This window comes from Cetorhinus maximus, chromosome 9 (assembly GCF_964194155.1).
Source record: "Cetorhinus maximus chromosome 9, sCetMax3.hap1.1, whole genome shotgun sequence".
Taxonomy (NCBI): Eukaryota; Metazoa; Chordata; class Chondrichthyes; order Lamniformes; family Cetorhinidae; genus Cetorhinus; species Cetorhinus maximus.
The window spans coordinates 101,859,901-101,875,410 of NC_135887.1; the positions used below are offsets into that span (position 1 = coordinate 101,859,901).

Below are 15,510 nucleotides of genomic sequence, written 5' to 3' on the forward strand. Positions count from 1 at the left end.
TCAGTTCAGTGCAGCTGGATCTGATCTTGCAGATGTTTGTCTCTTTCAGTTAATGTTCAAGCTTCACTTTAAGTGGACAAAAATTTCTTCTGCAGAGCAACTATAGTGCCTCAGTGTTGGAATACACATAGAATATTTTGGCTTGAGACCAAGTCAATATCAAGAACTTTAATCCAGGTTCCCTTGTGTTGTAACCTTGTGCTGCAGTTTAGCAATGTAATGGGCCTTCCCCACTCCTGTCATGTACAAATCGATGACATAAAGAGAAACAAATAAGATTGATTCAGTATTGTGGGCTGTATACAGATTTTCATTCCCATCAGGCCAGAACAAAAGTGTAATCCAAGGACTTTAGATGAGAAAATTTCTCCTGGTGGCTAGATTAGTGCCATCATCAACATAGAGGGACTATCTCCTGTCTCCACTATTCCATAAAAGTTATGAAAACATTTTAAAAGAATGTATTTGTGATTCTGCTCGAAAAACAGATCAGGAAATTGGCTGTCTCTCTTCACAAAACTGCAAATACATAGGAACCAGAGAGGAAATTTCCCCATTCTCCACATGAGCTAGGGAATTCAACAGCAGTTTTGGCATAGCAAATAGCCTGAGAGTAGTTTTATTTTAAGTGAAGAGGCTTTTAAGATGCTGTTTCACTTAATGAAAAAATCTACAGGTATATTAGTTTATAAATAGTGTTTTTGCAAAGAGTTTAAGAATTTTCTGAAGTTCAAGCCGCCTTGAGTATAAGTAGTAACATCAGGGCCTTTTAATGTTAATTATAATAAATTACAATTGATCATTTTCCCCTCTAATTTTCTCTCTTGAATCAGATTTAAGCTGGAATCCACTGGAACCATATTCCAACTTCCTTCTAGTACCTCATTCAAATGGTTTATTTCTATGTGAGGCTAGATAGTGAATGTTTGCAAGTTATTCATTCATCCATTAAGGCATCACCCCCCCCCCCACCTCCCAACTTCCAGACTTACTGTTGGATAGTAAATAGAAACATAATACCTAACCCCTCCAGCCCAGAAGCACCACTGTCACTGCCTTACATAATGTGACAAATTGAACCTCGGATTAACTCCATTTTACGCTGGGACGTCCCTTTAGCAATCAGGCAATAGTGGAGAGCCACTGTAACTGTTTTTTAAAAGTTCACTAATGATGAGATTTCTCTTTAAAATTTCTATCCAGTTATTCATGTGTGTATTGAAAACGTTGATTTACAGGGGTGAATGGTTGTGTACATTGTGTCGGGATGTAGTGATGCCAGAAGTGGAATATGATTGTGAAAATACACGGCATATCAATGAAAACCGGGGGATAAGAACATTACAGGGTCTCTCCATTAGTGACCAAAGGGTGAGCAGCAGCACTTTAGTTCAGTACATAATGAACCAGTATTTGAAAATAATGCATTTTGAGGTGTATTACCATTTGCCTGTCATAGTGTAACTAATTTGATGTGAAGATGCTTAAAATAATGGTCAGGATACTTTTAGAATTTTTTTTTGTTTGCTTTCTCTTGCAGTTATATTTAGAAAGTTATTTATAATCTTCTCTAATTTTGTGCATTTCTAATACATTCCTCCAAAGTGTATGAAGCACAATATTCCTGTTCAGGGTCCTAAGCACTAAAGATAAGTGTTGTGCTGATATGTTCTTAAATAGAACGTAAGAGTAGGGGCAATGCTCTCAATGTGAAGCATAATAACCCTTCAACTACCTTGTCCTTTAATATCCAGTATATTTAATATCTTGCCTAAATTTTCCAAATAAAATGGAGACTAGTAATGTGTAAATGTATGTGCATGTTAAATCAAAAAAACTTCTTTATTAACTGCAAACTCTATTGCCTGCAGAAATGTGAGAAGCTGGCATTGCACCTTTACTGCCATCCGCTAAGCCTGCCATTCCATGAGCCCGTCAGTCCACTGGTGAGCATAGCATGCTGTCAGTTGCTATTACTTTTCATATAGAGGAGTGTGTGCAATGTTTGTCATGGGTGTCATCATATTATTAACACTTTGAGCAATGTATAGGCTATGATTCTATAATTCTATGAAATGTAAACAACTGGCTTTCTGCATTGAGGGCTATCACCAATATGGCTGCAGATAATTGCCTGGATCAAGCTGGTGCACTACTAATGGAAGCTGCCATTAGTTGTCTACATATTGCTTCCAGTGGCCTAAATATTAGGCCAGTTTCACAGTTGAAGATATTAACTACCACAGGATTTGTGCTGCTTAATGTACCTATTTTTAAGCTTAGATTTTAACTTGTGAAACAAGTCAACTGTAAATAGGTCACTGACCAGGAATCAATTAGATTTTGCGCAGTTGTGCTTTGACTGCTTTGTTACTAATTAGTATACAAAGTTGTGAGAGCTTCAAATTGATCGATAAGGATGTAACAGAGTGAAGTAGGAAAAGAGTAGAAGTATGGATTTCTAAAACAAGAATTTGGTAAGAGTCAGAAGTAGGGGTAGGGGAGGAGGAAGTGCTAAATAGACTAAAATAAAAGCAAAATGTTGCAGATACTGGGAATAGGAAATAAAAACGGAAAATGCTGGAGAGAGAAACAGTTAACGTTTTGAGTCCGTTTGACTCTTCAGAGCTAAAGAGAGGTAGAAATGTGGATTTTTTTACTATTTAAGAGGGGGTGGAGCAGTTGGAGCAAAATAGAGGGTCTGGGATAGGTGGGACCTCGAGATTTGATGAAGGTGTCATGGACATAAGACAAAAGAAGATGCTGATAGTGGTGTAAAGGTAAGATAGCAGAATGTGTTAATAGCAGAACAAGGGTCAGCACTCTGTGAAAGCAAAACATAAGAACAAGTAACAGATGGCCCTGTGCGGGTGGGGGGGTGAGGGTTGGGGAAAAAAGTAGTTTAAAAAGGGGTCAAGATGCAGGAGGGAGTTCATGGTCTGAAGTTGTTGAACTCAATGTTAAGTTCAGAAGGTTGTAAAGCGCCTAATTGGAAGATGAGGTACTGTTCCTCCAGTTTGTGTTGGGCTTCACTGGAACATTGCAGCGGACCAAAGATGGACATGTGGGGATGTGAGCAAGATGGTGAGTTGAAACAAAAAGCAACAGGAAGGTCTGGGTCATGCTTGCGGACTGAGCGAAGGTGTTCTGCAAAGTGGTCACCCAGTCTGCGTTTGGTCTCTCCAATGTAGAGGATACCGCATTGGGAGCAGCGAATACAGTGGAGCAAATTGAAGGAGGTGCAAGTGAGCATTGCTTCGCCTGAAAGGAGTGTTTGGGCCCTTGGACAATGAGGAGAGAGGATGTAACAGGGCAGGTGTTGAACCTTCTGCGATTGCATGGGTAGGTGCCGTGGATAGGGGATGAGTTGGGGGTGATGGAGGATTGGACCAGGTTGTCACGGAAGGAACTGTCCCTACAGAATGCTGACAGGGTGGGTGGGAGGGGAAGATGTTTGGTGGTGACATCGTGCTGGAGTTGGCGGAAGATGATCCTTTGAATGCGGAGGCTGGTGGGGTGAAAAGCGAGGACAAGGGGGACCCTATCATGGTTCCGGGAGGGAGGGATGGGGTGAGCGCAGAGGTGCAGGAGATGGGTCGGACGCGGTTGAGGGCCCTGTCAACCACAGTGGGGTGGGTGGGTACCCTCGGCTCAAGATAAAGGAAGACCTGTCAGAAGTGCCGTTTTGGAAGGTGGCATCATTGGAACAGATGCAACGGAGACAGAGGAACTGAGAGAATGGGATGGAATCCTTACAGAAAACGGGGTGTGAGGAGCTTTAGTCAAGGTATCTGTGGGAGTTGGTGGGCTTGTAATGAGTATTGGTAGAGAGTCTACCCCTATAAATGGAGATAGAGAGGCCAAGGAAGGGAAGTGTTGGAGATGGACTACGTGAAGGTGAGAGGTGGAAATTGGAAGCAAGATCAATAAATCTTTCCAGGCCCAGACGAGAGTATGAAGCAGCACCAATACAGTCATCGATGTACCAGAAAAAGAGTTGTGGGATGGAGTTTGAGTAGGACTGGAACAAGGAATGTTCCACATACCCCACAAAAAGACAGGCATAACTGGGGTCCATATGCGTACCCATAGCCATACCTTTTATTTGGAGGAAGTGAGACAAGTTAAAGGAGAAATTGTTCAGTGAGAGAACAAGTTCAGCCAGGTAGAGTAGAGTGGTGGTGGAAGAGGATTGTTTGGGCCTCTGTTCAAGGAAGAAGCAGAGAGCCCCTGCTCCACACCCTCTTAAACAGTATAAAATCCATCACATTTCTACCTCTTTATCTTTGAAAAAGTCATGTGGACTCGAAACGTTAAATCTGTTTCTCTCTCCACAGATGTACCAGGCCTGCTGAGTTTTTTCCAGCATTTTCTGTTTTTATATTATATGTGCTTAATAGACTAGTTGATATCATGACAATCAGAAGCAGTAAAGTAAGGAAAATTTGTAATGTCTTTAAAAGGCCTGTGGAATCTGTAATTGCTTTTAATAATGGCTTGGTGTTCATAGCTTTCCCCTGACCACCTTCCTGAAGTTTCTTAAGATGTTTCTTACGTTAATGGGGCTATACTGATGCAAGTTGTTGTTGCTGTTCTGTTAATTTAAAGAAAAATTTTTATGGGATGATGTGATCGTCACTGGCAAAACCAGTATTTTCTGCCCACCTTTGTCCTTGAGAAGTTTGTGGTAAGTAGTCGTCTTGGAACCACTGCAATCCATGTGACATGGGTACATCCACCATGCTATTAAGAAGAGAGTTCCTGGTTTTTTAACCTAGCAACAGTGAATGAATAGCAATCTATTTCAAATCCCATGTGTCTGCTGCCTTTGACTTTCTGGGTAGTAGAGGTCAGGGGTTTGGAAGATATTGTGGAAGGAGTATTGGTGAATTACTGCAGTGCATCGTTTATCTGGTACACACTGAAGATAGTGTTCCATTGGTGGAGGGAGTGAATGTTTTAAGGTGGTGGGTGTGGGTGCTGCTTAAGTGGGCTACTTTGTCCTGGATCATGTCAAGCTTCTTGAATGTTGTTGGAGCTACACTCATCCAGGCAAGTGGGGAGTATTCCATCACACTCCTGACTTGTGCCTTGTAGATGGTGGACAAGCTTTAGGAGTCAGAAGGTGAGTAACTTAATTCAGAATTACCAGCCTCTGACCTGGTCTTGTAGCAACAGTATTTACCTTAGATTGCAGTGTATAAGTCGACCTTCAAAGCCTCCAAAAATGGGGGTTGACTTATATGCTGAGTAGATAATGTGAACTGCCAATGTGGGTGTTTACCATTTTGAAACATGAAAAAAAACACTAATAATTAATTATAAATTAATGTGGCATGATTTATTGAATAAATTAATTGTGCAAGGATACCTTTAACAGGTGGAGACAATGGCATAGTGGTATTGTCGTTGGACTAGTAATCCAGAGACCCAGGATAATGCTCTGGGGACCCGGGATGGTAGGAGTTGAATGCAATAATAAAAAAAATCTGGAATTAAAAATCTAATGATGACCATGGAACCATTGTTGTAAAAACCCATCTGGTTCAATAATGTCCTTTTAGGGAAGGAAATCTGTTGTCTTTACCTGGTCTGGCCTATATGTGACTCCAGACCCACAGCAATGTGGTTGACTCTTAAATGCCCTCTGAAATGGCTTCGCAAGCCACTCAGTTGTAACAAACCACTACAAAGTCACAAAAAATGAATGAAACCGGACGGACCACCCAGCATCGATCTAGGTACTGGAAACGACAACAGCAATCTCAACCCTGTCGACTCTGCAAAGTCGTCCTCCCTAACGTCTGGGGGATAGTGCCAAAATTTGGAGAGCTGTCTCACAGACTAGTCAAGCATTAGCCTGACATAGTCATCCTCATGGAATCATACCTTACAGGTAATGTCCCAGACACCAACATCACAATCCCTGGGTATGCCCTGTCCCACCGGCAGGACAGACCCAGCAGAGGTGGTGGTACAGTGGTATACATCGGAAGGGAGTTGCCCTGGGAGTCCTCAACATTGACTCCAGACCTCATGAAGTCTCATGGCATCAGGTCAAACATGGGCAAGAAAACCTCCTACTGATTACCATGTACCACCCTCCCTCAGCTGATGAATCAGTTCTCCTCCATGTTGAACACCACTTGGAGGAAGCACTAAGGGTGGCCTGGACACAGAATGTACTATGGGTGGGGACTTCAATGTCCATCACCGAGTGGCTTGGCAGCACCACTACTGACCGAGCTAGCCAAGTCCTAAGGGACATAGCTGCTAGACTGGTCTGCAGCAGGTGATGAGGGAACCAACAAGAGGGAAAAACATACTTGAGATCTCCTCGCCAACCTGCCTGCCGCATATGTATTTGTCCATGACAGTATCGGTAGGAGTGACCACCGCACAATCATTGTGGAGACGAAGTCCTGCCTTCACATTGAGGATACCCTCCGTCGTGTTGTGTGGCACTACCACCATGCTAAATGGGATAGATTTCAAACAGATGTAGCAACTCAAGACTGGGCATCCATGAGGCGCTGTGGGCCATCAGCAGCAGCAGAATTGTACTCAAACACAATGTGTAACCTCGTGGCCTGGCATATTCCCCACTCTACCATTACCATCAAGCCAGGGGATCAACCCTGGCTCAATGAAGAGTACAGGAGGGCATGCCAGGGGCAGCACCAAGTATACCTAAAAATGAGGTGTCAACCTGGTGAAGCTGTAACACAGGACTAGTGTGCCAAACAGCATAAGCAGCAAGTGACAGACAGGGCCAAGCGAGCCCACAGCCAACGGATCAGATCTAAGCTCTGCAGTCCTGCCACATCCAGTCTTGAATGGTGGTGGACAATAAACAACTCACTGGAGGAGGAGGCTCCACAAATATTCCCATCCTCAATGATGGAGGAGTCCAGTGCATCAGTGCAAAAGATGAGGCTGAAGCATTTGCTACAATCTTCAGCCAGAAGTGCCGAGTGGATGATCCATCTCAGCCTCCTCCGGATGTACCCAGCATCATAGATACGAGTCTTCAGCCAATTCGATTCACTCCTCATGATATCAAGAAACAACTGAGGTCCCTTGGTAGTATCTGAGTGATCTTGGTCTTCTGTCACAGCACGAGGCTGTTTCATTCCATAAATCATTTACACCAACAAGCTGTTGGCCTATATTTTTGCTGGACTTAGGGTTTGAATTGGCCCATCTAAGTGCATATATATGTATTGCATTCCTAGTGGCAATTCCATTCCGATGATTTTCAAAGACCCATTACATTACATGCTTATCAAGATTAGGCCAGTGGCTAGTCCCTGTTCTCATGACACATTTGGTCCTGGACATCATCTTCAGGGTGGATCCCTTTTGCTTCCATTGTCACACCAGTTTTTCACCATCACCAAATTTCTTCACTGCAACATAGTTATTTGACGAGTTAGCAAATGTTACAGCTTTTAGCTTGGAAGCAGCTTCTTGGTTCATTCTTTTTGCTAGAGGCGTCATTTCTGTTTGTCACTCAACACACATGGTCTGCTCTGTGTGGGCATATCTGAAACTCCCGTACAACATCATTGCACTACAGCCTGTATTGCCTCCTTGATCCCATGTGTGATCTTACGGTATAGGATAAGTAATACATGCATTTATGGGGTGAAAAATTGAGGCTGACTACTAATGTGAGTGGAGCATGTCTTGTCTGAAAAAGGGAGGGTCTACTTTTACACCAAGTATATGGAAAAGCATTATTTTTGGTGCTGTAAAAATAGGGCTGTCTTATACACCAGCTCGACCTATGTGCCGCAATCTGATATATGGCTGGTCCCGTCAAACTTTTGGTAAGTGGAAACCCCAAGAATGTTGATGGGGGATTTGTTGTAGGGTGTTATACAATTCGGTAAGTCTAAGGAAGTCTTCGTAGTCATACGTAGGTTAACTGTAAGTCCTTATTGACCCTTACAACTATTTACAAACATACAGTGAAGGGTACAAGTTGGGAGCTGTCTCCATGCTTGCTGGTCCAACACTCGACTGACCCTGGGTGCAGGTCACTGTGTGGGCGGTGCTGTACTCAGTCCCACATTAATCCTATATATGCCAGACCCTTAAACTGCAGGACTTAGTGTTGGTAATGTTGTTGAATGTCAAGGGGAGATAGTTAGATTCTCTTTTGTTGGAGATGGTTATTGCCTGGCACATATGTGACGTGAATGGCACTTGCCACTTAGCCCAAGCCTGAATGTTGCCCACATCTTGCTGCATGCGGATATGGACTGCTTCAGTATCTGAGGAGTTGCAAATGGTGCTGAACATTGTGCAATCATAAGCGAACATCCCCACTTCTGTCCTTTGAAGTGCGATGGTGAAAACTGTTGCCGATAGGACTCCTGACCTACCCTGCATGTATAAATAACGAACAGCATACTGTGGAACTGTGTAGCTATATCATGCCAAATTTGCGTGGGGAGTGAGTTGAATGCTTGTGGTTGAATAAGACGTACCTTTGTATCAACTATTTAAAGTGGAATTTAATTTTTTTTTATTTGAAGTATCATTTGCCCATTAACTCATGTTTAATTTATGTTGATTTAGATTTGTATTAAGGCGAAAGTTGCAAAAAGTGAAATCTTATGGTAGTTTCTTTTTTGGGGTCATTCGATAAATTTGGCTATTTTGGTTTACAGCTCCCCAGGGAGATCATAACATTATGTGTAAGTAATAAATAGGGAACTTGTATTTTATATGCAGTAGCACCTATCATGGCCTTAGAATGTCCCAAACACTTCATAGCAAATGAAGTACTTTTAAAGTATAGTTCTTGTAACATGGCAATTTGTGCTTAGCAGGGTCCCACAGTCATGAAATGATGATCGGCTAATCCATTTTAATGATGTTTGTTGAGGATTAAATGTTAGCCAGTACACTGGGATAACTCCCCTGCTAAAATAGTGTCATGAGATATGTTACGCCCAATTAAAAGAACAAATGGCAGCCTGAATTTAACTAACTTATCCAAAAGATGACACTCCCTCACTATTGGACTGAGATGTCCAACTACATTATGTGCTCAGGTCTCTCAAGTGGGGCTTAACCTTCTGACTCAGGCAAAAGTGCTATCATTCAGCGAAGGCTAATATCTATTCAGTTTAATGTAGAACAAGGTAACTAAACCAAAAAATAACAGCACAGGAAGGAACAGTGATTTGTGGAAAATGTGGAAGTTTTGAGCAAACTGTTTCTGGTCATTTGAAGGGTCCAGCTAAGATGGCATAGATACTAAATGCATTTGAGATTTTTTAAAAATCAGTATAAATAGCTTGGATTTATATAAGGACAAAACATTGTGGATGCTGGACATTTGAAATAAATCCAGAAAATGCTGGACATATTCAGCAGGTCAGGCAGCATCTGTGAAAAAAGAAAGATTAACCTTTCAGGTCTGATTTAAAACTCTGTTTCTCTCTCCACAGATGCTGCCGCATCTCCTAAGTATTTCCAGCATTTTAAAATTTTATTTCAGGATTAGATTGAATCAGTTGATGAAGGAAGAGGGAATACAGGGAACTGGGAATAGGCTGGTGAATGTGATTCAGACTGTTGCTTGCAAGGAGGGCAAACATTGATGTGGGCATATAACATGTTGGGTGTGCTATGTAATGCAGAGTTGAATGTTTGAATTTGTGATTTCTGCCACGGTGAGTTCCTATCTTGGTTGGCCTGTTGACATTCACCTGTAGGAGACTACAGTAAAAACATGCTTGAGACAGGTGGGGTCTATCTTGCATACCCATCAAAGCCCTGGTATGCAGAAGTAGAACCCTAGGAGCAACTTGTCAGTTTGCTTGTTTGCTTCCCCCCTCCCACCCCACCAAAAAAAGATGGCATTAATAAATAATGTGAAAGTAAACTATTCCAGCATTCTTGTAATTTTAGCAATTGACTTTCACAAAGAAGGTTAAATGTTCAGGACATTTTGATCTTTGATCCTAGCTACCTTGGTTTGGATGATTCTGCCAGTTCTTCTCCAGTGTACTGTACAAAAAGGAGATATAAAATCTAATTGTGCTTTGTTCTATCTGAATTGTGAACCCTACTGTCTGAACATGGCATATCATGGTGAGGGAAATGTAAAAGCCAGATACATAGTACGGCCCTTTCACTGAGAGTATGATGCGTAGTCCAGTGATGATTTTGGATAACTGCACTTCCCAATATGGTACTGGGATAATACAGATCAAGGAGCTTCAAGTGTGATGCCTCATGCAAGTTAGCTTTTCTCCTCAATATCCAGCGTTTACAGTGTTAAATTGCTTTTCAAGGGCTAGGAAGAGGAAAATGAGTCATGATTCCAACAAGTTAGGAGTGCTTAAATGACGAAGTGAAAACAAAATGTGCACAATTTTAAATGTTTTATTTATTTTTGTTTAGGAATATATTTGCTTAAGTTTCTAATTTTTGTCACTTATTAATAAGCATTTCCTTTTATTTAGGCACGTCACTACTACCAGATTATCAAAAGGCCAATGGATCTTTCTACTGTCAGGGCGAAACTTCAAAAAAAGAGTCCCCTCCATTACTACACACCAGAAGAGTTTATTTCTGACATTCATCTTATGCTTCTGAATTGTGCAAAATTTAATTATGTGAGTAAGATTTACATAATATCTCTATGATACTGTTGTCTGATTTTGTGGTTCTATCCCAGAACACTCCTCAATATTTGCTTCCTTCTACAAGTATTTTAAAGCTGTGTCTTGATGTCACTTCACCATTATGGCTTGATTTATCTGATTCTTTTTCCTGCTGTTTGTGAAGACCTGCAAAATAGGTCTTGATCTTTCACTTGGGTCTCTGAAGTTAGATGATCTATTCACAGCAACCACTCCTCCATTACAACATGTTGCATACATTGAACAATATGACTTTTAAAATTGACAAATAGATGGAAATTGACAAAATTCTTGTCACAAGAACGTGGTTGCATCATTTCCTGATTTCCTGGAAGTACTGGGTAATGAATAATTGATAGCATTAGGCCGCCAACATACTTGCAAAGTCATGCACTCTTTTACTCCAGATAGGCATTCCATTTTACTTCATTTTAAAGAGTGAAATTTTTTTTTGTAATGTATGATTCTTAAAGCTCTCTTTCCCAATTAAATCCTGAGACAATGGGGCCATCCCAGGATACCATGATGGTGAAATTATTGCTGTTTGATTTAGCTAGTTTTAGAACATGCTGGTGGTATCGTTACAAATCCTTGGGAGCCTGATAAGTCCAAAATTCAATCGCAGTCAGCTGAGTTACCTGGGCTTGGAGGTGCAAGAAATCAGATGGCTCCCCCCACCCCCACCTCCTCCACACCAACCCGGATAGAATTTTGCAGCATTGATAACATTATCCACAAGCTGCCTCTGTAAAAAGATTGGCCTATCCATCTCTTTAGTGGACTTAATCTGTCCAAATGTGTCTTTGAAAGGCTGTTGATTTTAGTGTCTATTGGGTTGAAGTGGATTGTTTGATACTGATGATGAACATCTCACTTAATGCATTGTATGACATTTTTATTTTCTATTTAATAAAAAAAATACTTTAATCCATTAGAGGAATTTAAAACTAGTTCATTAATATGTTCATTCCTGATATTGCATTATGCAATTCCAAGTCTTAGATATAATAAACCAGATTTTGAATATTATTGGTTGGAAGGCATTGAGCACATGTTATAGAGAATGTTATGCTGGATTTTTGTGTGTATGTAAAACAGTTAAGTCTGAAATTTATCCATTTAATGTGTAATAATATTTTTATAGCCAGATTCAGAGGTGGCCCAAGCTGGGAGAAGCTTAGAAGCATGCTTTGATGAAAATCTAAAAGAAATCTATCCTGACAAGAGCTTGACAGGAACAACCCAGGAAGATTCTGATTTTGAAGAGATTGATAATGAAAGTGGCACGGTTACTATCAATGGATTTACTTGGCCAACAGAAGAAAAGGAGCATGTGAAGCCAAAGAGAAGACGTAGGCATGGTGGAAGCCACAGCCATAAGGACAATAGACTGTAAAAGGCATTCCCGGCCGAATGTATAAATATGGTGAAATGTTGATTGATTTTTCTTTTTTTTTCTATTTTAGTAAGGAAATTGCCCTTTCAATCATTTTCTTTTTAAATTTGAATTTTCTATGATTTTGAACCTCTCAGGAATGTGGATATCAGTTTCCCTGAAGTAAAACAGTAAATGACAATTACCAGTTCCTTTCATAGTTTGTTAGAAAGTGATTACACTGGATGAGATTGGATGTGGTGAATTATAGACCCATCTTTTGTGTGAAAGATTTGTAAACCTTGCCTAAGTTTGCATCACTTCTGGGCAAGAGAAGAGTTATAAAACAGCATTATTGCTGATATTCTCTGCAAGTTATGGACCATTACTCCAGTTAACTTAGCTGGTTAGCTTCTGATATATTTGTGGAATGAAGACAGTAAAATGATCTATTCCTTTTTTGGCGTAATTGAAAGCCTGTGCAAGGAAAATTATATTCAGGATTGAATTTCCATTGGGGTCTCCAATTCTCAACTTCAACTTTGGTGGAAGATTTGAAGGGACCCTCTAAAAAATAGCATAAATGGTGAACCCCTGCAGAAATTTCACCCTCAGTCAGTAGAATGTGAGTTGTGTTTTTTAATGAAATATTTAACTTATGATATTCCTGTCAGGATATCTTTTGGATTGTATGTTGTCCTGTAGTGAGTTCCTTGAGGAATATCAATTTGTCTTATTTTCAGTATTAATTGTTACAAATTAGAACAAGACACGTTGCCTCCCTAAGTGTAGTGGTGGTTGAATCACTATTAGTATATTTTGGGATGGATTTTATTTTTCTATTAACTGTTGAAGAGAAGCTTGTCAACTGCACATTTTTTTAATTCAATTTGTTGTTAATCTGCAGAGATTTTGATTGTAAAGCTTTTATGAATTTTATTGGTTCACAAATGCTCAAATTGTCAACCGCTGAATTGCTATCAGTAGGCCGCTGCCCACAGTGTGTTATACAACCCTGTTTTTGAACGTTTTATGTATTGATTTGAAAGAAAAACGATGGTGAGGGGGTGAGAAACACTCAGGAGGAGCTATTTGTGCAGGTAATTGTATGATTAGGTTATTGTCATGATTGTTTATCCCTGGTCTAAGGGAGCATTTTGGCTTGTATGAGCTATTTTACCTCATAGAAAAGAGCTGAGGAGCAATGCTGGCAGTTTATCATGTGACCTTCCAGAGTGAGATAAAGGCCACCAGCATGATGGCCTGAGGCTAGTTCTTTAAAATGAAGGCAGTATTAGTCTTAGGTTCATCATTGTCAAGAGCAAAATAGCCATACATGTCCAACTCAATACCATTATTTGAATGTGAGACTTTCTATTAGATTACTGTTAAAGTAATGGGAGGAAAAATTGTAAAATAAATTCAAGAGCAGTACTTACTTGACAAATATAGAATAGAAATGTCTTCACTCTTATTGCTGTTAATGCTGGTTGCCCATCCTTCAATGAAAATTAAGCATTTAAACATTGTACATGACAGATGCATAAATTGTCAGCAGGTTATAAGTAAATTGTAAAAGTACTGTGTTCAATCCATTCTTATTACTCCTATAATAAAGCCTGTTAACATAGCTGAATAAAGTTTTTAAAAATCACCATTATTTTGAATGTGTACATTTCAGAAGTTATTAAATATAAAGGCTGAGAAATTCAGGAGCATCTCATTTTGGACATTCGGGCGGCATAGGGTAATGTAAAGAACATATCCTTTTATTTCTGTTAGACTGTAGATTAAAATTACAATGGCTGCAGTTTGAAGGACATGTCCACTGGAACAATGTGAGGAATATATACAATGTTGCTGTCCTGGAACAGAGTGTGCCATGAAAGACACAATGGTGCTGAGGAAGAGTCTGGTCTAATGGGGAACTGCCTGGCAACAATGTTTTAATTGGCTCCTGACCAGATGACCAGGGTTTGTGTGAGAGCAGTGCAGCAGAATAGCTCCTAGCCTGAAAGAAAAAAGACCTAAAACCCCTCTCTTCTGTGTGTGTAAGATTCCAGTAATTCTACAATAATAGCTAGCTGGCTTTTTCTCCTCATATCTCTATAACCTGCTCTCTATCTATAAACCCCTGTCAAGAGGCAAAGGGGAAAATCACCGTTGGAGACATTAAAAGGCAAGTGCTCAGGCAGTGAACTAAATACTGAAAGTGCTGGAAGACCACCTGACAAAGAACTGGAAGGAATTTGGAAGACATCAATCAAAATCAACCCATCGAATCCTGTGCTCCAGAACTGGTGCTAATGAACTGTTCTATCCCACCCTTAAAATCCATGTTTTTGTCTGTCTTATGTGTCTTGTATGTGGGTGTATATGGGGATTTAAGAAGGGGTAGAGTTTAGGTTATAGAGTTAGAAGTTAGCTGTTCATATTTCTTCCTTTTGTCACTGGTTAAAGACAATTTGTTCAATAAATAGTTATTTAGTTTACAAACCTGGTGCTGGTATTCTGTTAACCTAACTTAAACAATTAGGTGGGTTGATCAAACTTTTTCACATTTGTCGCGGCTTGGGGAGCAGTGGGGCTTGATATTACAGCACACTATCCCCAGTGAGTCGTGACAGTAAGTATCCTGTAAGCCTCCCAATGGTGAGGTTCAAGGCTCCTGAAATATTGGATCTCTAACCTCATTGCTGTAGAGCTGACAAAGAGAAATGGTCTGTTAATGAAATTCTAAGGAAGGACGAAGAATAAATGTCAGTGGCACTCAGGCCAGTCAGGTCATGGGCTGGGGTAGGGAGATCAGGAACTGGGACTGATGGGGGAGGATTGGGGAGTGATGGTGATGGGAGGCTGTGTGGGGAAAGTTGGGAGCAGCATTCTGTTTCTTTTAATATGGACTTCACTCCTCTTACCTTGTGGCTCAACTGGTTTAGCCAAAGGGTAGCTGAAGTGCAGAGATTTCACCCCATCTTTTGAGTTAGATAATCAGAATGAGAGCAATGCTGTTACCTGCTTGTAGGGAAGGGTAATGTTAATCGGGGTTCCTGCTCCTTATTATTTAGTGATGGAGGTATATGTATGTGGATTTGATGTGAAGACCAGATTGGCTCAGCTAGGATACATCATAGTTGAATGGCCTGCTTAACCTATGGAGCTAAATTGAGCCTTGTGGCACTGACTTCTGTGATGCTGTACAGTCATGAAAGGATTAAAAATGGGAGTTGAAAATACTTGTGCACACTTCCAAGGAGAAGTGAGCATTGGACACCATCTTGGTAAAGGACAAACAAGAAACACTTTGCCCATATCATTTGCAAATAAGGGGCCGAATGCCTGCTTCTGGTTCCTGCTGCAACTTTGACTCAGATTGTCAGCATCAGTATGATTGCCTCTGGAAAAGAACGACTCTAAACGCCACTTAAGTAAAAATTGAAAAGGGCAAGCACTTATCATAATCACCAAATC

The 15,510-nt window shown here is 40.6% G+C and overlaps 1 protein-coding gene across 3 annotated transcripts in view; it reads left to right on the forward strand.

The window, feature by feature from the left end:
* The window catches only part of trim66 (tripartite motif containing 66), a 253,498-nt gene extending 239,805 nt beyond the window's left edge, over window positions 1-13,693 (forward strand). For all 3 annotated transcript variants that reach the window (XM_078549215.1, XM_078549216.1, XM_078549217.1), the window contains 4 exons: window positions 1,239-1,371; window positions 1,872-1,946; window positions 10,485-10,637; window positions 11,809-13,693. In XM_078549215.1, coding sequence (XP_078405341.1) covers window positions 1,239-1,371; window positions 1,872-1,946; window positions 10,485-10,637; window positions 11,809-12,060 — 613 coding nt within the window. In that variant the 3' untranslated portion in view covers window positions 12,061-13,693. The remainder of the gene's footprint in view (window positions 1-1,238; window positions 1,372-1,871; window positions 1,947-10,484; window positions 10,638-11,808) is intronic.
* Window positions 13,694-15,510: the final 1,817 nt, after the last annotated feature.